Source organism: Anastrepha obliqua, chromosome 1 (assembly GCF_027943255.1).
Source record: "Anastrepha obliqua isolate idAnaObli1 chromosome 1, idAnaObli1_1.0, whole genome shotgun sequence".
Lineage (NCBI taxonomy): Eukaryota > Metazoa > Arthropoda > Insecta > Diptera > Tephritidae > Anastrepha > Anastrepha obliqua.
Window position 1 is genome coordinate 47,098,559 of NC_072892.1, and position 22,263 is coordinate 47,120,821.

General features: G+C 37.7%; 1 protein-coding gene across 5 annotated transcripts in view; it reads left to right on the forward strand.

Annotated features, from left to right (window-relative positions):
- The first annotated feature begins 993 nt into the window (after window positions 1–993).
- Window positions 994–22,263, forward strand: part of LOC129252524 (arrestin domain-containing protein 1) — a 54,932-nt gene continuing 33,662 nt past the window's right edge. For 2 of the 5 annotated variants that reach the window (XM_054890938.1, XM_054890942.1), the window contains exon 1: window positions 994–1,957. In XM_054890938.1, the coding sequence (XP_054746913.1) occupies window positions 1,843–1,957 (115 nt within the window). In that variant the 5' untranslated portion in view covers window positions 994–1,842. The remainder of the gene's footprint in view (window positions 1,958–22,263) is intronic. The other 3 variants (XM_054890940.1, XM_054890941.1, XM_054890939.1) reach the window with 3 other exon arrangements.

Here is a 22,263-nt window from a genome sequence, read left to right on the forward strand (position 1 = left end):
TATAAAACTGTGGTGAAAAGAATTAAGAAGGTGTGGCCAATAACAGACCGTTATTCGGCACTGAGCAAATCTGACTGAATCAGCTGATGGGCTGGTGTCTCTTGGGATGTATTTACAACAAAACTGAGATTGTGTTGTTGATATGCGAAAAAAGTTAACCAATGACACTTCGTTGTTATCTGAACAACGACCAATTGGACGAGTATGAGCAGATGGGTGAAATTATCGTGCAGAACACGGCAGGTGAATCCCCTGTGAATGACTTGGTAATATTGTGATTATAAAATTTGTGAATTAAATAAACTAATAAAAGTTAAGTATGTATTACAACAATACCTCCAAATACTCGTATATTGTTTTGCTGATGACGACGTGGCAAGAAAGTGTGAATAAGTATAATTTCTTGTGTTTGGTAGTTTCCATTGCTTTCGCTTACTCTTCCTCTTGACAAAGAACTAACTTTTATTTCTTTTGCTTGCTTATCTGTAGCCCTGACGTCACAGCGAATTCAGAAGGTGCAATCTTGCACCCAGCCTTTTTAGGGTTTTTGGACGCACTCGTGCTCCAATTTTTTATGTGAGTTATAATGTTTCACCACAAATGAATGGCCTCCACTTTTATATATGAAAGGTAGATAGTTTTTTCCGTACTGTTGACTTTTATGAAATTTCACTCATATAAATACATACATATATACATATATATATATATATATATATATATATAAATAAAAGCATTTATTTTCATTTACATATAAGCAGAATGAGGAAAAGAGAAAACGAACAACTATACTGCAAATTAAACTTTGAGTTTCTTCAAAATTTTACACTGCAAAACAGCGTCAACCCTAATATTCATGAAGAAAGCTATTCACAATAGTTTCTTTAAAATTTATATACTTCAATTACTGCTTACAGCAAAAAGTTATTAAAGAAAATTTTTTTATTTAAAATGGTAGCACAAAAATTTACAGATGTTCTAATTATGTACTCAACAACCAACCGCTAATACTGTTCTCTTTCGCACACACATTGCATTGTGGCAATAAAATTCAGAGGAATGGTATTCTTCGACATATCTGGGAAAACTGTGAATGCCGCAGTTTTTCGCGTTTTCGATGAGTTCTTGCAGCTGGCGGCACCAACGCGTTTGATGCAGAATGAAAATATTAGTGAAAGCAGAAAAAAGCGAACGTAGCGGTAAATAGGTGCGGAACCGAGTCGGGTGAAGCAGAACAGCAAAGAAAATAAGTTCGGATATTTCTACATTTATTAACGCATTCGCTTTGTTTGTCATTTTTAGTTTGGTGCTGGAGTAATGAAAATTACAAAAAGTTCATTTGAAAGAAAAAAAACACAAAAGGAAGAAAAATGTTGAACATTAGCTAGAGTGTGTGTGTGTGTATGTGTATATATGCAAAATTCCTGATAGGGAAATCTATTGAAGGGAGGCGCAACAAAAAGTAGGTGACTGTTGTTGCAGAAACATACAAGGGACAAGGGGGAGCAAGAATTTACTCGAGTGTGTGTGAGAAGAAAGTGGAGGAGGAGCGGATGCGTGTGCTTTCGATTTACGTAGCGTTGGTGTCAAAGTGTTTTATTTTTGGATAAAATAAAAATATAAAAAAAAAATTAGAAATACCAAATATTGAGAGAGATAAGAAAAAACTTGGCCTTCTTTGCGATTTTGCTGGCAAAAGAGCAGCACAAGGCAACGAACTTGTGAAATGAACTAATTAAACAAATGCCTCGGGCTAGATTTAGTGAGTTTTGAGAAATTTATTTTGCTTTTTTTTTGAAAGAAAATCTAGCTGCAAACGTGAAAAGAAGCAGTGAATATAAAATGGAAACAGAAAGGTTACGTATCACGCTCAGCAATCCGGAAAAGTTGTATACAGCAGGCGAAACAATAAAAGGCGAAGTTTGTGTTAATTTAACCAAGCGCACAAAAATACGTGGTGAGTAAAATTGTACCAAATGTAATAACAGATATACATATTTACATGTGCAACTGCATAAGTACATGTGCAACTTATATGCATAGGAACCGTGCTTATAAAATTCATCATCATTAATTTTTATTTGTGTTTGCATACCGCATATGCAGTTATGCACTAAACTTATTTATGCTCATACACTCATCTGCACATACATAAATACTTGTTTATACTCGTAATCGGTGCAAATCTACTTCATTGGTCCAAGTATTATAAGAAAACCTGAATCATCAGTACTTGTGTATGCACTTACTCAGTGGCTCAACTCTTTTATTTAAGCTTCTTTTGTATTGTTGCCTTGATTCCAATGTGTTTTTCGAATAGTATTACGAACCGCAGTCGTGATGGGTGGAGAACAAAGAATTGTCATAAATCCAACATCGGTATTTTTGCCGCTGCCATTTTAATTTTATGCTTTGCTTTACAGTTGAAGGAAACATGTAAAGTATAGTAATTGTGATTCGTAAATTTCGCTTACGATGGTTACACATTTTATAAAATTGTTCTTACAGCCTTAACTGTTTGATTGTTTTGTTGTGTGCAATCGTTTGTTTTGTTTGTTGTTGCCGTCGCTAACGTCATTTGTAACTTGTATGTTTTGAGTATTTTTGTTTTGATTACACCGTGAATGATAGCCTCTGGCAAGAAGCAGCAGTTGGCAGGTGTGTATTTTGCCTGCCTTGTGTAGCTTTGTCACTCTACACATATCTGGGGAGGTATATCAGTTTTCTAGAATACTTTATTGGGTGTGAAATAGTAGTCTGTTTTTTTTTTTTTTGTTTTAGATAAATACTTTGAAATACTTACTCTTCGCTTACGATTACAACGATATTGGCGAGACTCGTGGGCAGCGAGCAATACAAATTTCAGGCAGATTTCTGCTCTAATTCAGATTTATATTGGTTTAGTTAAAGGGATAAAGAATTTAGTTTTTTTTTCGAGGAAACGGGTGTTATGTGAGTGGGTTGAATAAGTGGTTAGTATTGTACGGGGCAATACTGCTGTTTCCGTGGCGCCGCAATTTAATGGCGGATTCTTATAGAACTCGACAAAAGAAAACGAAATGAATAAGTAAAATTTTTTGATATCTCGCTTAGTTTTCAAGTAATTTAATGTTAAAGTTCTCTAATTTAGCGAAAAGTTGGTGTTGCCATACACCTGAAATAAAAACGAAGTTCGTATGCAGAGATGTTCAGTAGAAGGTTCATTGTAAAACTGCAGTATTTTTTGCTCTAATTTTAAGTTGAGAAATAATTTTGAAAGTAAAAACATACAACTCATTCAAACCTAAAAACAATGATATTAAGCGTATCTCAAAAAATAATAAAGTAATTAAAATTAAATTAATTAAGACAGTATTTTTGCGTAGAACTCCTTTTCGCGTGGGCGGCCTTCGGCCGCTCTTCAAAAAAATAACCCTCATCAGTCCAACTCCGGCTACGCAATCCACAGTATTTTTGCGTAGAACTCCTTTTCGCGGGGGCGGCCTTCGGCCGCGCTTCAAAAAAATAACCCTCATCAGTCCAACTCCGGCTACGCAATCCACAGTATTTTTGTGTAGAACTCCTTTTCGCGTGGGCGGCCTTCGGCCGCGCTTCAAAGAAATAACCCTCATCAGTCCAACTCCGGCTACGCAATCCACAGTATTTTTGCGTAGAACTTCTTTCCGTGTTAAAACCATGGAACCCAAAATTAAAACATCATATGCGTGTATGTAGTAAGGAGGCACAATAACCCCCTTCCCCAACATTAACACTAAACTTAAATACTTCATTTTTGTCCATATTTTTGTTTCATTTGCAGGCATCCGGCAACACCATACTGTTGTCATTCCAATCTTCTTCTTATTCGCGTTTAAAATTGGAAAGTGACTGTATGGACAAATGCATTTGCATTTTATTTTAATAAAAATAATTCGAATATAAGGATAAAAATAAGTAAAAACACGCGTGTGAGTGTATATTTCGTGAATTTTAGTGAAGTGTTAAAAAATATATAGTGTAATGTGGCAAATTATAGTGAAGTTCCGAAGGGCATTTTGAGATCTTTTTTATTCAATATCTCGAAAACTAAGCGAGATATCAAAAAATTTTACTCCTTCATTTCGTTTTTTTTCGTCGAGTTCTATAAGAATCCGTCATCAGATTGCGGCGCCACGGAAACAGCAGAATCCCCTTGTACGGCGTACCTTGACATGCCGGACACATCTTGAGTATGTCGGGGTCAATTATGGATAGGTAGGAGTTTAATCTGCTACAATATCTTGAAAGCAATTGTGCCAAGATCCGTATATTCCCATGACAAGCGGTTCTAAGAACCAGAATGATCTGAGCTTTCCCCGCCCAAGGGCTGTCTAGTGCGCTGAACGTCACTGTATTATCGGAGATGTTATTGGAAGGCTGTACAACAAGCAAAATTACACAATAACGACTAATTCGTGACAAAAAATGAATGGCGCTAGAAAGTTAACTAAAACTCAAAATATCTTAAGAACCTTAAGAGCGCAGATCTTTTGGTATTCCTTTACCTTAAGTAAATTCGATATCGGTGATATAATCACTTGTGTATACATACAATCTTATAATCCGAATAATAAAAAATTGATGTGAAAACCACTCGCCAAATGTTGAACGGCGGAACATCAAACAGCTGGAAAAGAAAGTATAAAAACAAGGAAAATTAAATGATAAATATTATCAGCTATACGATATCTCAGAATATGCTATATATGTCACGAATGTCAGTTATCTCTCCAGCCTTCTCGCTTCTACACTGCATGGAGTCTAATGCTCGCTTGGAAAATCCATGACCACAAGTTGACGGTTAACAACCTCAAGTTACTGGGCATCACAATCGACAGTTCGCTCTTGTTGTTGTTGTTTTTAACAGCGTAGTTAGCCCTGTCAGTGTAGGTATATCATCTGTCATCTTCGTCTAGCTCATCTAGGGGTAGGCCCAGGAAACATGCTGTTTCGACAGGTTGGGTCCAGAGGGAGAGGGGGGTTAGATGAGTCTGATTGAGGGGGCATGTGAAGAGGTGGTTAGTGTCGTGCGGGGTCCCTTCACATGCCGGACATGTGTTTGGTATGTCGGGGTCAATTCTGGATAGGTAGGAGTTTAACCTGCTACAATATCCAGAACGTAATTGTGCCAATGTTACACGAGTCTCACGGGGAAGCTGGAGCTCTTCATCTGCAATGGGTGGTGGTTGGACTCCGATTACGGCATTCACAGGACGGGAGTTCATGAAGGTGGTAACGGTCTCCCGGTGAATGTCGTTTATTGACTGTCTGAATACTGTCCTGTCCAGTAGGTCTCGGTTAGTTTTGTCCTGGAGTTCGTCAGCGTAGTCGAGGAGATGTCTCCTGACGTGTCTGGGAGGCGGCTCGGGCTCAAGCAGGTGTCTGCAGGGGTGAAACCTGCGGTAGCACCCCAGCAGGAACTGCTTGCTGAGCAATTTGTTGTGCTCCGCAACTGGGAGCATTTGTGCCTCGTTGTGCAGGTGTTGTATGGGCGACATCAGGAGGCACCCGGTCGCTGTCCGAATGGCGGTATTCTGACATGTCTGCAGCTTTGTCCACTGCGAATCACTAGTACCAGGCGACCAGACAGGCGCAGCATAGTTTAGAACCGGCCGGCCAATTGCCTTAAATGTCGAAAGCAACAGTTCTTTGTCCTTGCCCCAAGTGCTGCCGGCCAGCGATTTGAGGACCTTGTTGCGATTTTGGACCTTAGTGGCAATTGCGGTTGTATGCGCAGAGAAGGAGAGCAAGCTGTCGAAGGTTACACCCAAAATTTTGGGGTTATTCACAGTCGGAATTGGTGTGTCATCGACTTTTACCTTAAGGGACAGCTTGACCTCCTTTGTCCAGGTGGTGAAAAGGGTCGCCGTGGACTTGGTGGGGGAAAGTTGTAGATTCCTCGCAGTGAAAAAGCGAGAAAGGTCGGTGAGGTAGTTGTTCACTTTGGAACACAGGCCATCGATGTCATTGCCCGACGCCATTATCGTGCAATCGTCAGCGTATGAGATCAGGGAAACTCCCGCTGGTGGTTGGGGGAGCTTCGAGATGTAGAAGTTAAAAAGCAAGGGTGAAAGGACACCACCCTGCGGTACGCCTTGCTTAATCTTCCTCTGCTTTGACATTTGATCTCGAAAAATCACTGACGAGTGCCGACCGCTCAGGTAGTTTGCGGACCACCTCTTCAGCCCTGGCGGGAGTGTCGACTGATAAATATCATCTAGTAGCGTGGAATGGCTGACTGTATCGAAAGCCTTCTTTAGGTCCAACGCTACTAGGACAGTCCTCTCGCAGGGGCGGTTTTGGTTAAGCCCGCGATTTATCTGGGCGTTTATGGCGGTGAGTGCCGTGGTGGTGCTGTGCACTCGTCGGAATCCGTGCTGATGTGGGGCTGGGGCCAGGTGTGTCGTGAAGAGTGGGAGTAGGAGGGCCTCAAGTGTCTTCACTACTGGGGAAAGGAGAGTTATCGGCCGATAAGACTCACCTTGGTTGGCGGGTTTCCCGGGTTTCAATAGTGGGACCACTCTCCCTGCTTTCCACTTGTCAGGGATGATGAGAGTGGCCAGAGACAAATTGAAGACCCTTGTGAGATATCCTACTCCCAGGGGTCCCAGATGCTTCAGCATCAGCGCGTTGAGTCCGTCAGGGCCAATGGCTTTCGATGTTTTCGTTTTGTTGATGGCCCCCTGAACCTCATCACCGGAGAAGGTAAGTGGCGCACTGTCGTTCGTCAGTTTGTGCAGCCTTCTGGTAACACGACGTTTGGTTCTGTCGCCCGGAGGATGCAGTGTAAACAGCCGGCTAAAATAGCTCGCGCATCGCTTCGGGTCCGACGAAGTACAACCGTTGAAGGTGATTGCCACCTTGTCGTTGTGTTTCGTCGGGTTCGACAGGGACCTAACGGTGGACCAGAGCTTACCCACTCCGGAGGTGAGGTTACAAGTCTTCAGGTGCTCAACCCATTTAGACCGCTTATGTTGATTTACCAGTTGCCGGATCTCCAAATTAAGATCCCTTATGCGGGGATCCCCGGGATCGGCCTGGCGTAGGTGGTCACGCTCGGTTGCTAAACTGGCTGCTTCTGCTGGGAAATGAGGACGTATGTCCTTCGCTCTTCTTCTTGGGCCATACAATCGCGTTCCCGCCTAAAGACTGAGTGGCATTTAGGCTATGGTGACATAAACGCAGCACCTATTCGGTCGCTGGGAATTGTAAGCCGCAGTGGATAAGCTACAGATCCATCAGAATATCGCTCAGGACAACATTCGCTGAGAATTCATCAGCTCCTTTACACATTCTCGTCTTCTGATTACTGCCATCGGTAAGCAATTGCCACCAATTCAGACAATTACTTTCTGGAAATTTTAGCAGGTTAAACTCCTATCTAAGGGTGTTTTTTTTAGAGGTTAGGTTTTCAAGATGAAATAAAACGTATATAATTTAATGTTAGGGCCAAGAATTTAGCTTTATTATAAAGATAAGGGTTTGCCATTATGTTTTAAAAATGATTTCGGGCAAGTGGCCGCTGCGGCTGGCTCGAATAAATTCCAGCCGAGAGGCCCAATTTTCGACCACTTTTTGCAGCAATTGGGGCCGTATGTCATCAATAACGCGCCGAATATTCTCTTCCAAGACGTCAATCGTCGCGGGCTTATCTGCGTACACAAGCGACTTCACATAGCCCCACAAGAAATAGTCCAGGGGTGTTATATCGCACGATCTTGGAGGCCACGCCACAGGTCCACGGCGCGAGATAATGCGCTCACCAAAAGTTTCCTTCAATAAATCGATTGTTGCTTTGGCTGTATGGCATATAGCGCCGTCTTGTTGGAACCAAAGGTCGTCCACATCAACAACGTCCAAATCAGGCACGAAAAAGTCATTAATCATGGCTCTATAGCGCTCTCCATTGACTGTAACACTATGGCCGGCTTCATTTTTAAAGAAATATGGACCAATGATTCCCTCTGCCCATAGAGCACACCAAACAGTGACTTTTTGAGGATGTAACGGCGTCTCAAACTTCAAAGAAGGTTTATTTTTAAGATATGCCAATGTGACAATGGACGGACGTTGTTTCCTGGGAGAACAAGCTAACAAATTTGTTTTTGCGCGATACGTTCCTTGTTTTTCAGTATGGCTCTGAGACAACCTTAATCGATTACTCCGCCGCATTCCATTATTAAAAAAATTCGTATAATTTTTCTAAGTTATTTATTAATTTTACTGCTATAGTTTTTGTTTCGGTTAGCAGCTAACCAGCAGCCCATCGCCTGGTTCATTCTTTCACAAGTTGACTGACAGATGTTTGCTAACTAGCAAGTAAGTATGTTTCCACCAGCAATCATCAGTACAGAAAATAAGTAATGTCTAAAACAGCTTCTGTTAAGTATGAACAGTGACGTGCGATAAAATAGAAATACCAATTGCATTAACTAAATGTAATGAGTTATTAATATTCCGATATTTCTTGAATCAATTCGGGCTTACTACTTTAAATATCAGCGTCAGTAGACCGAATGCTGTCTAAATAGAAGTGCATTGAAATATAGAAAATTAAAAAAAAAAATGTTTACAACGAAAAGTTATTTGAAATTATACTTCTACAGAAAAGCCTCTTCATTTTCTTATGAACATAATGATAAGTAGCATAAATTTCAAAATCAAATGTAATAAGGTAAATCAGCTGTCTTTTTTTTCTTCTTTCGCCGTGTCCATGTGGCTGTCAGCCCCGAATGAAACAAAGCGAATTCATTCTTTGTTTTATACTTTGCCAATACTTCGCTTTGACAATCAAATGTACATAACATTGTTGTTGCTCTAGTGCCGCCACCTTTAATGAATACGCCATGGTTTAAAATTAAAAGAACATATCACTGAAGTCCAGCATGCAGGAAATTACATATAAAAGAAAAGCTTGCTTGTAATTGTAGGTGCTTGGGACAATGGGAAATATAAGCTTTGACCAGAAAATAAAGGAAAGAAGTGTTAAATGTCTAGATCGAAATTTCTCTTTGTTTTTGTTTTCAAAATTGTCAAATTTTTAGTAAGATATAATAATCTACTTGTAGAGCAAAATTCTAAATTCTGAAAGATACGCGTCGTTAAATTTTTAGGTGTGTATTTTTTAGAATGTACAATTTCTATGACGTGACATTTGAATTGATCTTTTTTTAATATTTACAGGATTGTGGTTCGACATTGTAAAAAGGAATAAGCAGTTTTAAAATTTTATAAAGTGCTGAAGTAAAAAAATTCTATAATATAATACATTTTTTGAAGTTAGTGTTCACACATTTGCCCATGCGTCAATTTTTTTGTTGTTGCTTAGCGCAGAAAACTTTAAGGAATTCGAAAATTCGGTTGGATATCAATATCTCTGGAATACAAAAATGCTGATTAACTTACGGACAAGATTAGTTCGGAAAATGCTTTTGCTCTCTAAAACTAAACTCTAAAAACGAGATTGCAATTTGTGCACGTGGATTGAAATATTCCTTGGTCGGATGAAACGAAAGCTTATTTCGTATGCTAGGCAGTCTTTCTACGTGAATACGCACAATATCGAATTTTTCCTGCAGTAGGACCATTAAGTAAATTTGAAAAATACGAGAGCGGGAACGATGTTGAGACATTTCTCATGCAATAGATTTAAATTACGGCATGTTAATTACATACATATATATGTGCTTATGTATAAAGTTTTTAAGTCACACTATTTTGCCTTGTGTTGATTTCTAATTTACCGCTTCGTTGGGCGTTTCAACAAAATATCGACCCGAAACATTTATCGCTGCGCGCTAATGAATGGTTTCTAAGTTATCATGCAACTTCGGGTTTGGGTCTAATGGCGCCAAACTTAGGTCATAACGAGAATTTGTGCCGAGAAGCAAAAAAGTGGTTCTAAGGTAAGAATTCATCTAATACGGACAAGCTATGGACTAGTTAAGACTAAATCGGAGAATGTATCAACCATTCATGCCAAAAATTTGTGGGTTTAATGCCTGGCCGAAAATTGATTGTTATAAAAAAAAAGAGGTCGTCTGTAAAGCCGGTTTACTGACGATAGTTTAACGTGACAACGTCATAAGAAAATATTGATGGAATGGTTGCAATTTTCAAAACAAAATTTTAATTTTATTTGTTTGATAGATATTTTGTATGGATATAGAGGAGGAGGTAAATGGAATTGCAATGGAATAGGTCAAGTTACATTTACACAAACGTGAAAAATGACGAAATATTTATCAAATTCATGAAAGATTTCTTCAATTTCGATTGTGCATCAGACGTTAATAAGTCAACAACACTAAGAGGCACCATCATCGATTTGCCTTTTTCAAGACACTTTACACTCGAAACACTCCCTTTCATTTCCTACTTTTTCTATCATCGTACTATTCTCAACAGAGAAAGGGTTCATTACCATGCACACAGGAAGAAGGCATATGCAAATACGAGTATGTGAATTTATATACAAATGCGCATATACATACATATATATGCTCACTCAAGTAGGACAGAGCCAGATGTCGAACGTTGCCGAACGCGGGGGCCGATTGTGCTCTTTGTCGTTCGTTCCGCGCTCTCGCTTGCAGTTCAAGCACATTAGCTTACATTTGCTTGCATGCGGAATAGATTTGTATATTTGATATGTCCATATGACTTGTATGCATCTTTACATATAGATTTGTTCTTTTTGAAAATTTCGCGAAATTGTATATGTACATATATGCATGTTTATATACATATATTATATTAGTATACAACATATCTTATAAGGTAATATATATGGTAAATATTACCATACATTTTTTCCTTCATATATAATATAATAAAAAATTAATAATAATAACATTAAAACAACAGGTATTATTAACAATCTTGGTTTTATTTTAAATTCTTCAAGTGAATCAAATTAATAATAATCAATAAGAAGGCATATGCAAATACAAATACGTGAATTTATATATGTACATATGCGCATATACATACATATATATGCTCACTTAAGTAGGAGAGAGCAAGATGTCGAACGTTGCCGTTCGTTTGCTTTGTTTGCTTTGTCGTTCGTTCAGCGCTTTCGCTTGCAGTTCATTCAAGGTAACGACAATGAGCAAGGTAACGGCAAATAATCAAGGTAACGACAAATGAGCAAGGTAACGGCAAATGAGCAAGGTAACACTAATGAGCAAGGTAACGACACATTTTTTCGTGCGTGCAGCCGGCTAAATTGAATTATAAGACGTTATCACGTCAAAAAAACGGTCACTCCGCTAAATATTGAAGTACAGTGAACCCTGTTCATTGTGCAATTTATTTTTCAACACTCACATATTTTATTTTGCAGAATCATATGTAGACTTCATCAAATGCAACACTGTCAAAGAACTTTGAAGCGTAATGTCACCTTAAATTGCAGTATGATGCATTGTGTACCTCGCGAGATATGGCTCTCTATATACGTACATCTAGCGAAAAACATACCGAAATATTTAATTCACTTCCTGTAATATGCGACTGTCATAAGCTTTTGTCGAAGCTTTCAATTGCACTTTATAAAAATATTGTAAAAGGCTGGAATCCAAAGCCTGTTGCTTTCAAAACTTTCCTTGATGTTGATTCTATATCATTGCACGCCACTGTAGCTTCCAATCAATTATTTCATATAATCTTTGTACTCAGCTACTCATCTAAAACGAGCTATCGTCATCGATATGTAGGAAATATTGACGTGATCTTAATTGTGGAAAGTCAAACAGCTGCTGCTATAAATATGAACTAATCACTTGGGAAAAATATGCTGATAAGACTATCCAATTGATTTAAAGTCAATAATAATCTAAATACAGACACATATATATGCATATGTACGTTAGTGTTTAGTAGTGGACTCTTACGCTACTTACGTAGTGTGGCTAATAAATAAAGAAACTAATGCTGTAAACCATTTTATTTAGATTTCATACATACATACAAGGTGAAGTCCAAAATTAACAAGACTGAGCTAAAATAGAAACGACAGGAGCTTTGTTCTGATAACTTCGAACTTTTAGAAAGAGTGTTTCAGGTCATTGACCGGAATGTTCTTCAGGATATCGGTACAAACCCTTTGGATGGCCTCTACGGACGCAAAACGTTTTCCTTTCATGGAAATGCAATTTTCCGAATAGGTATAAGTCACAGGGAGCCATATCAGGCGAGTACTGTTGATGGTTAAAATGCGATTTCTAGTCAAAAAATCAGTCATAAGAGTGGATCGATGGGATGTTGCATTATCATGCAATAGGCGTCAGCTTCCTCCTTCGCGGTATTCAGGGCGAATTCGACGAATGCGATGCAACAAACGCTTAAAAACGCCAAGATAGAAAATTGCATTGACGGTTTCGCCAGTTGGCAGGAACTCCTTGTGGACAATCCCCTTGGAATCGTAAAAACAAATGAGCATCGACTTGATTTTTGACTTCTCCAAACGCGATTTTTTGGGTGGTGGCTCGTCTGGGGCCTTCCATTCGGCACTTTGACGCTTAGTTTCAGGTTCATGTTGCAAACTCCACGTTTCATCAGCAGTTACAATGTTGTAAAGGATCTTCTCGTCTTTTCTCGCCTCTTTAATGAGGTCTTTCGAATGTTAAACTCTGAGCAGTTATTGGTCCTCAGTTAACTTGTGCGGAATGAAACGTGCACAGACCTTTCGTAAGCCCAAACAATCAGTTAAAATGCGCTAAATCGATGTTTTGGAGATATTAAATTCCGATTCCATGAATTTCAACGATGATTTCATTCATTTTTGATAAATCTATGAACAATTTCTATGGAGTTTTCGGTGATTATATGATTTTGGGCGCCCGTAAGTTCATTGCCATTTATGTCCTCACAACCATCTTTGAAACGTGTAAACCACTCATGAACTCTGACACGAGATAGACAATCATCGCCATAAACGTGTTTCATCAATTCAAATGTTTCGGTAAACGTTTTACCGATTTTAAAACAAAATTTGATATTAGCTCTTTGTTCGAAACTCATTTTTGTACCGATGACACAAACTCACTGACACTTTAGACGCAATAACTTCGCTTCCGCTGAATCGAATGCCACCAAGCTTTCACTGGAAGTCAGCTAGAGATGTAACTTCCAACGCACTAACTCATTAAAAAGACGGCGCCATCAAAAACATTTTTATGACGCCAGTCTGGTTTATTTTGGACTTCACCTTGTATGTATTTATTTATTGCAACTTCGACCATACACTCGCATCATTATCGGTACAATGATTCCATTGTGCGAAACAGCTCTGGAAGTTTTAAGTTAAGGGCGCTGATCTTTAATGGACTCACGTCTTGTTACTTTTAATGTAAATTCCACCTTACGAAACAGATAAAAGCCGCACGGCACCAATATTGGTTAATACTTTCACCTTCAGATACTCTTGAAGGGATTAGGGGTAGTCAGAGGCTCGAAAAAATGATGATTTTCAATAATGTTTTGTTGCTAGTCAATTGCTTTATTTTACAAATATAAAAACAGCATTAATGCATCATATTTCGACTTGACTTTAGCAAATTTTCAAAAAAAAAAAAAATAATAATAATAAAATTTTATTGGTTATTTCTGTTTGTGTGGAGCCCGTTCCTCCAGAAGTCCCTTGCGCTAATCATCACAAGTCCTTGGAGATTAATCTAAAATCAATCGGACAAGAGAAATTAGTTTTATTAATAGATAATCTTGAGCCTGATCGTAGCTTTTTTTTCAAAATTAACAATATGGCGGCCTGAGGAAATATTTTTCAGATTTTCGAGAAAAAACCTACAATTAATATAATTGTTAAAAATATTGAAATTAAAAAAAGAAAAAGTCCTTCGATCAGGCACGAGCTTTTTATGTTTTTCAAAAGCTGTATACATTTTATTGAAATCTACCAAGCGGTTTTTAAGTTATAGTGATCACCAGTTCGAAAATCATAGTTTTGAGAATAACGCATTTAAAGTTTTGCTATCGTTTTATGTAGAGTTATTCGAATTGTTTAATTACTTACACTCTGTCATCTATTCCTGGGCCATATAATAGTTCTTCAGCCGTCATAGCAGCTGCCAAAATATCGAGTTGCTGTTACCTACGTAGCATTCTACCTTCTCGAGTGCTATCATTAGCGCGGTTATCTGCCACTTTCATGCGTGCGGATGCTGGCAGCTGCTGCTGGCTACTTGCTCTCGAACACTCCGGAGCGCCCCAGCGCCCTTTGTTAATTGTTGAATAACTCGAAAAGTATTTGTCGGATTCACTTCAAATTTTCACACAATATTTTTAAGATATTATACTTTAAGAAAATGCAAAAAAACCCAATTTTTAGAAACTTGTGTTTTTTGTTTATAAGTTATTAGTTTATTAGTACTAGTTCATAAGAAATTAATTACGTTAATTAATTCGTTAAAAAAAAATATATTCGTGGAAGTTAGTTCTTCACATTTTGTCGCTTTATTTCGGCAATGATATTAACAACTTATATTTTACTAGGCAAACATCATTTCTGTCATCCCTCTTATGGCTTAACTATATTTCTAAAGTATCGAGTGTTTTTTTAGCTGCAAATTTAAACAACAAACGAGGGTAATAGGGCGCTTCGTCCATTTTACGTGCGGCTTACATGCCGGCGGCATTATCGGTCATTATTTCTAAATTGAAATTGAAATGAGGAAGAAACCGTCGTTACGGTGAATGGCGAGCGCTATCGAGTCATGCTGACTGCATTTTAGTTTCCAAATTTCAGCTAAACATCGACATAGTTCCAACAAGACTGCCCAACTTGCCATATAGCGCGCTTACAATCGTTTTATTGCAATATTCAAGCCACTATTTTTGTTTTGTATTATCATTTTCTCAAGCATTTAGAAAAACACCCGTTATATAGAAAGGTATTTAATGCTGAAGGGCAGACAATTTATCATATCAAGTTTATCATATAATTAGTTTAAAATCAAGCGAAAAAATTAACTCAAAAATTAACTTTCAATACAAATGCCAAAACATGTATGGTGTATATTAGGCCGGGTCGATTTGTGGGGAGGCAAAAAAATTGCCCATTACTCTGTGAAAATCGTATTCTAGGGATCAAAATAAGAAACTTTTCCGAAGTAACCATACCTCTAAAACGAATTCTGATGTCGCCCAATTTGGGTCGAACTTTTTAGTTTCTTTTCTATAACTCACTTAAATTAATTTTTTCATTTACATATGTTCTGACTAAATAAATTTCTTAAGAGAAAAAATAGATATTATTATAAATAAATAATAAATATTATTATAAATAAATAAAAATAAAGAAAAAACATAGCCATTTAGATGATTTTTTCATGTAAAGGCCAAAAATGGTGATATTTTTAAATTGGGGGACATAAGAATTCGTTTTAGAGGTATGGTTCCTTCGGCAAAGTTTCTTATTTTGATCCCTAGAATACGATTTTCACATAGCAATGAGATATTTTTAAATCGACCCGCCCTAGTGAATATGCCTCCTAAATGTATGCTTTAATATTGATACTGAATTGGAGAAACGTATAAAGCAGCGGTTTAAAAATAAGATTAAGTAAAAGAAGGTAAAATTGAGTACGTATATAGATGCAGAAAGGAACAAAAGCAAAGATAAAAATAAAGATTCGTAAACATAAAGACAAAGTTGAAGATAATACAAGGATAAAGGTAAAGGCGAATATGTAGATAAGGAAAAGAATTAAGATAAAGATAGAATGAAGATAAGGTGCCAAATATGGAATAAGTGCCCATTTACACACGAAGACATCTGGAAGGGAAACACTGGAAATTCTCTCTTCATGTTCTATTCGCGGTTACACGGGCAAAATTGTTTTCTACAACCTGCTAACATGTAAAGCGGTGAACGCCCGCAACAGTTTCTTAAATATTTGAATGAAGAATGCCAACTGGCTAAATACATTTTTTATTTACATTTTTGTACTTGAATAAAAAGAAAATTAAGTTAAAAATACTTCATATATGAATAATTAACTAGAGCATCTAGAAATGGGGGGGAAGATTAGAATTCAAAGTAAACATGCTCCATACGTTTTTTAAATTATACCTTTTTTACTAGGAAAAATATACTCCTGCATTTCTCAAACAGCGTTCTGATGTTTCTCATCGTTGGTTTGTTTAATTGAAAACCAACACAGAACTCTGAACTTTCTCCCACAAAGGAAGAAAACGAATAAAGCAATTGTCAATTCTTATTCGTATTTCTTATCTTAAAGCAATTTTTGACAGTTGCTTCATTCGTTTTCTTCTTTTGTGGAAGAAAGTTATAAGTTATGTGTTGGTTTTCAATCAAACGGAAGATAACAACGATGACAAACATCCGAACGCTGCTTGGGAAATGCACGATTATTTTTGCTAGTAAAGTAGGTATAATTTAAAATAGTTATGGGACATGTTTATGTTGATTTCTAATTTTTCCCTGCATTTCTAGATAGTCAAGTTAATTATTTACATATGAAGTATTTTTAATTTAATTTTTTTTATTCAAGTATAAGAGTTTATAAATATATTTCAATAAAAAAACAACAAATTATTAGTTATTTAACCAGTTTGCATTTTTGATTCATATATTTAAGAAACTGTTGTCGAACGCTCTTTGCTTTACAGGTAAGCGCGTGCTAGAATACATCCGAACCAGACGATGCTAAAGTATTAAATGCCAAAATGTCGCGGAAACATTTTTGCCCGTGTGTACGCGAATGAAACATCAAAAGAGAATTTCCAGTGTCTCCCTTCCAGATGTCTTCTCGTGTAAATCGGGACATACTGTCTTGGGTGCATAAATAGCAGACATTTTTTTGTCTATTTTTAAGTAAATGTATTGGTCGTGGTGGAGGTCGGAAGTGCGTAAATTATGTAATATATTTATATATATGTCAGTCGTAGTGATACTGAAAAATGCATCGAAGTGCCCCTCCAGTTTGGAACTCTTCAAAACAAAATTGGCCTCATCAAACATAAAATTCTTATACATATACTAGCAAACCCGGCCCGCTTCGCTGGACAAAGACACGGCGGGTCCACGTTTTGGCATATATTTCGAGACCCTAGTCATCAATAGGTATGAAAATTACCCCGCATTAAAGCACTTATCAACAGCTTTCATTTGATATCCATATTGTACAAACACATTCTAGGTTCCACGTGTTGGTCTCTATCTCGAGACCCTAGTCACGGAGCGGCATGAAAAATACTCTGAACTAAAGCATTCACCAACAGCTTCCATTTGATACCCATATTGTACATACACATCCGAAGGTTACCCGGGTCCACGTTTTGACCTATATCTCGAGACCCTATCTACCAATAGGTATCCAAACTATACGGAAACCATCTTCAATACCTCCTTAACAATGTGTGTAAGTTTGGTTTAATTCGGTGCAAAGACATGGCCGGTTAGCGAACACACACAAAAAGTTGAACACAGTGATTATAATTCAAATTGACTCCAAATTTTATTTTGAAAACGTTTATATGGGAAAAAGAAAAGTGCTGTTTTTAAGGTTTTCCCGGCAGTTATTCGAATTTTTCTCACCTTTTAAACCTTCCCATTTCAAGACCAAGATAAGATAAATCCGTTCAACCGTTCTCGAGTTTTAGCGAGACTAACGAACAGCAATTGATTTTTATATATATAGATTTTTTGTGATATGTGTCATTTTTTTTTTTTTTTTTGGTTTCCTTGTTCACTCCTCTTGGGACCATAGGACCTCGACAAGACTCTTCCATCGTACACAGTTCTGTGCTGTTGTGTTTGCACCATCCCTTGAGATGTCGGCTTCTGTTTTTTGGTCGACCGCGACCTCTCTTCCCTTGCGGGTTCCAGTCCAGTGCCGTTCTCGTGATGCTATCTGATGGTTTTCTCAATTTGTGACCAATCCATCGCCATTTTCTGCGTTTTATTTACCTAAGGATGGTTTCCCCGTTCGTTGATCTCTACAGTGCGTCGTTACTGATGGTGTTTGGCCAAAATATTCTGCAGATGATGTGGAGGCATTTGTTGATGAAGGATTGTATCCTCTTTGTGGTGGTGTTAGAGACCAGCCATGTTTCACTTCCGTACAACAATACGGACTTCACGCATGAGCGTGAAAAATATCTAGCAGAAAACATTCAGAAATTTTTACTTCACCAATATTTTTACCCTTTCAAATGAGTTTCGGATAATTTTCAATGCCATCCAATACGTCAATACAAGTTTTTTGTTATTCGTCACAATTTTATTCATACGGTTTAATTTTTCTACTGAAAAAAATAAGTCAACTCCACGGTAGTGAGAATAATGATGTGGCGCCTATTGTGGTAGGTCTCAGCAAATTTGACAATATCAGCTGATTTTCGTGATGTCACCCTAAAGCAATTGGGGATCAGTGTGGCCAGATTACAGTCTCCGTGACTAAATTGAATGGTTATTCTCTAGCAAATTGTGTTTTCTTCTCTACCCACGGAGTTTTAGTTCTTTCTTCCTGAAATTTTTTTAACCTCTTTCAATTAAATTGTGATGTCTATAATTATGTAAAATATAAATTCAGCTCTATTTAGCTTTACTTTTTTTATCATCTAGCCACTTTGTCGGCGATTGCGCTTATTGTGTGTCATTTGTGTGTGATATTTTTTTTAAATTTTTTTCGTATTTGTTCTTCTTCTTCGAGCAGTCAAATCTCTCACAACTGCGGTGTTTTGCCTAGTTTTGGCTATAAAAAAAGACATAAAATGCCCATTTAAAGAACAGAAAATACTAATTTGTTATTCAATTATTTAAATAACTTTGTTTGCGTCTCAAATTGTCTTTACTTGTGCGTTTTTTTAAACAAATGTGTTATGGTTCTGTACACTGGACTCTACTTAGACAGAGTACAACAGAGTTTTAAAAATCCATCCTTGCATTTAAAACTTATGTTAAGAGAATTTCGTTATATTTGAGGTTATGTAACAGGATAAGGTATTCCTTTTTCAAAACGGTTGTTGTTGTAGCAGCATATGCATTCCCCATACACATACGGGGAATGCTGCTGGAGTGAAAGTCCTTGATCGGTTCTAATCCGAGTCATTCCGGTAACGTACAACCGACTACCGTGGTAATATTTTCAAAAAATTCGTTATGGTTTCTTCAGTATTATTTGCATTTACTTTTTTTACTATGAACACACCTATATGGCTTTTATTCGTATTCAGCAAATTCAAAGGCTTTTTAAAATTTAAAAAAAGGTTTTAAATGTTGAGAAGAGTTGAGAGAAGAATATCCAATATTCTTGCATAACCTCAAAAGGAGCAGTTGGATTTGCACTTTCAAAACATTAAATTTTATAAGAATCTACAAATTTTCAATAGCATTGAAGTTTTCTTGGCATAAGCTGTTAAGGCAAGAGTGGCCTTTTTTAATTGTAAATTTTTTTTTACTTACAGTTTAGGCAGCTTTAAAAGAAACAAACACCAAACTCAAAAATGTTAGCATTTTGGGTATGAAAAAACACTAAATTTATTGCGAAAAGTTGGCAGCACTGCACGACTGCACCAATGTGACGTCACAAACGCTCTGATGGGCGCAATCTTGATTACATTATTCTTGAGTCAATTCTAATACCTATGAAAGCTAAGGTCAACAAGCTCTTGAGCAGATTTGTGATCGCAATCCTAGGGACCTCAGAGATCAGGAAAAAAGTTAGTAGAGGAACATCTCAAGGCGGTGTGCTGTCCCCTCTCCTATGGGTGGTGGCATTAAACTTCTTGCTAAAGAGCTTAGAGGAGAGAGGACAAAACGTCGTGGCATATGCGGATGATGTTGCATTGGTAGTAAGAGGGAAACTTCCCATTACACTTAGAAAAGTCATGCAAGATTTACTAAACATGGTTGAAAACTGGTCAAAAGCAAATGGGCTAAGCGTCAACCCCAATAAAACTGAACTCATCTTATTTACCAGGAAACAGAAAATTCCAAATATAGCTTCCCCGATTCTAGGTGGAACGGCACTGTCTTTCAGTGATGAGGCCCGCTACTTAGGTCTAATACTAGACAGAAAACTAAGTTGGAAGACAAATGTCGAAAATAGAGTAAAAAGAGCGATAATAGCACCCTACTCTTGTGAACAGCTGATAGGACTAAGTTGAGGTCTTTCCCCATCTATCGTATATTGGCTTTACACAGCAATTGTCAGACCAATCCTGAGTTATATTATATTAAAAGAACCATGGTACAAGTACATGCATCTGCGGGACCGTTAGGACTACGCCCACAGAGGCACTACATATTATGCTTAACCTTTTACCAATAGAGCAATTCGGTAAGGAAACAGCTGCCAAAGCAGCTCTCAAACCAAGAGAAAGCCTACTCAGAACGAACCAGAGAGGACACTCTTCAATTTTAGAAAAATTCCCCTGCATTCCTGGCACAACAGATTTCTGTAAGACCAAGGATATCGACTTAAATATTGTAAATCCTCCGTCACAGTACTTCCTTCCTAAAAGGATTGGGATAACAGGCTTATTGTTAAGAAAAATAATATAAACATCTATACAGATGGTTCAAAACTAGACAACAAAATAGGTGGGGGAGTTTACTCCAATAAACTCGGCGTATGCCAATCATTTCGCCTACCTGACCATGCAGTGTTTTTCAGGCGGAAGTCACTGCCATAAAAGAGGGACTTACGGTAATAAAAACGAGAGTATTATCCACAAATGAAGTCTTCATATACTCGGACAGTCAAGCGGCAATAAAAGCGCTGGAATCTAAAACACACTCGTCAAAAACAGTCTTAGAATGTTTTAAACTTCTAAATGTCGTATCTAAGTGCTACAAAGTGCAGGAATATAGCAGGAAACTGCAAGGCGGATGAACTTGCTCGAACCGGTACAACGCTCGATCTCCAACCGGATAAGACGCTGATACCCATGCCTATAGCCACTTGTAAATTACTTATAGACAGGGAAACCAACAAAAAGGTAAATACAAACTGATAAAACCTCACAACATGCGAACTAAGCAGACAGACATGGCCGAACTGGAACAGCGGTCGATCGAAGATCTTGTTAAGATTTAACAGAGAAGCTAAAAGAAAAATGAAAAGGGTATTAACTGGTCATTCTAGCCACGCTAGAAGGTTAGGACTCCCGTACTTCGATTTTTGTAGAAGCTGTCTTAATACAGAAGAAGAGGAAACGGTCAGACACCTTTTATGTGAGTGTGAAAGCTTAGCTATGAGGAGGCTGCGCACTCTTGATACAGCATTTTTAACCAATGTAGCGGACATGGCGCATCTAAAACTAACAAAGCTCTGCTCGTTTATTAAAGCTACCGGATGGTTTGAAAAGAAACACATAGGCTAAGGATAAGTTCCAGTGGCATCACAATGGACCTGCGAAAGGTCTAAGTGTGTTGCTACGACAACCACCCAACCTACCTACCTAAGGTCATATTGATTTGTTTGCGGAAGCGAGAGGAACTACTTTTGAAAGTGTATCCCCCGACAGTCGGTTCTACGTTACCGGAATGTCCCGGATGTATGTCCGGCCAAGGACTGTCACTCCAGCAGCATTCCCCGTCCCTGTGTGGGGAATGTATATGCTGCTACAACAACAACAACAATCTTCGAAAGAGCAGGCGATCGCTGTCCAACGAGTTTTTTCTTCGACAGCAGTGCCCGCCTCTTCATTTAATAGTCAATCCTCGTATTTATAGTAAATATTTGTTTATTGTGTTAAATGAATCAACCCCCATTCAATTAATGTTAATCAGTAGCAGGCAAACGAACTTACTGCAGTGTGACTTTAAATCAAATGGGATATGTGCGGATCTACATTTATTATAACTATGGTTAATTCCACTTAGAAATGCAATCATCACTAAACAAATCTAACCTGCACTGATTACGCTTAGCTTATCAAATAATCCACATTATTTTTAATAATTTATTTTATCTTGATTACGCTTAGTATCATTCGTGCTACTTCATATATGGTGTACGAGTATACACCCGTGGACTTTTCACTTTCTAAATGCCAGCTAATAGAGATATGAACATTACTCGGCTTTACAAGACATTAACTTAGCATACACATATGGGCAAAAAGAATACTAAGTTGGTGGCGGACGTGATTGGCTCATGTTAAATAGTTGAAGCCTTATCAGTGCTTAACTGAAATCTAGTTGCTTTTTTTTACTTATCATTTTTTCTTTTTTTGTCGCTGAATATAAAGAAT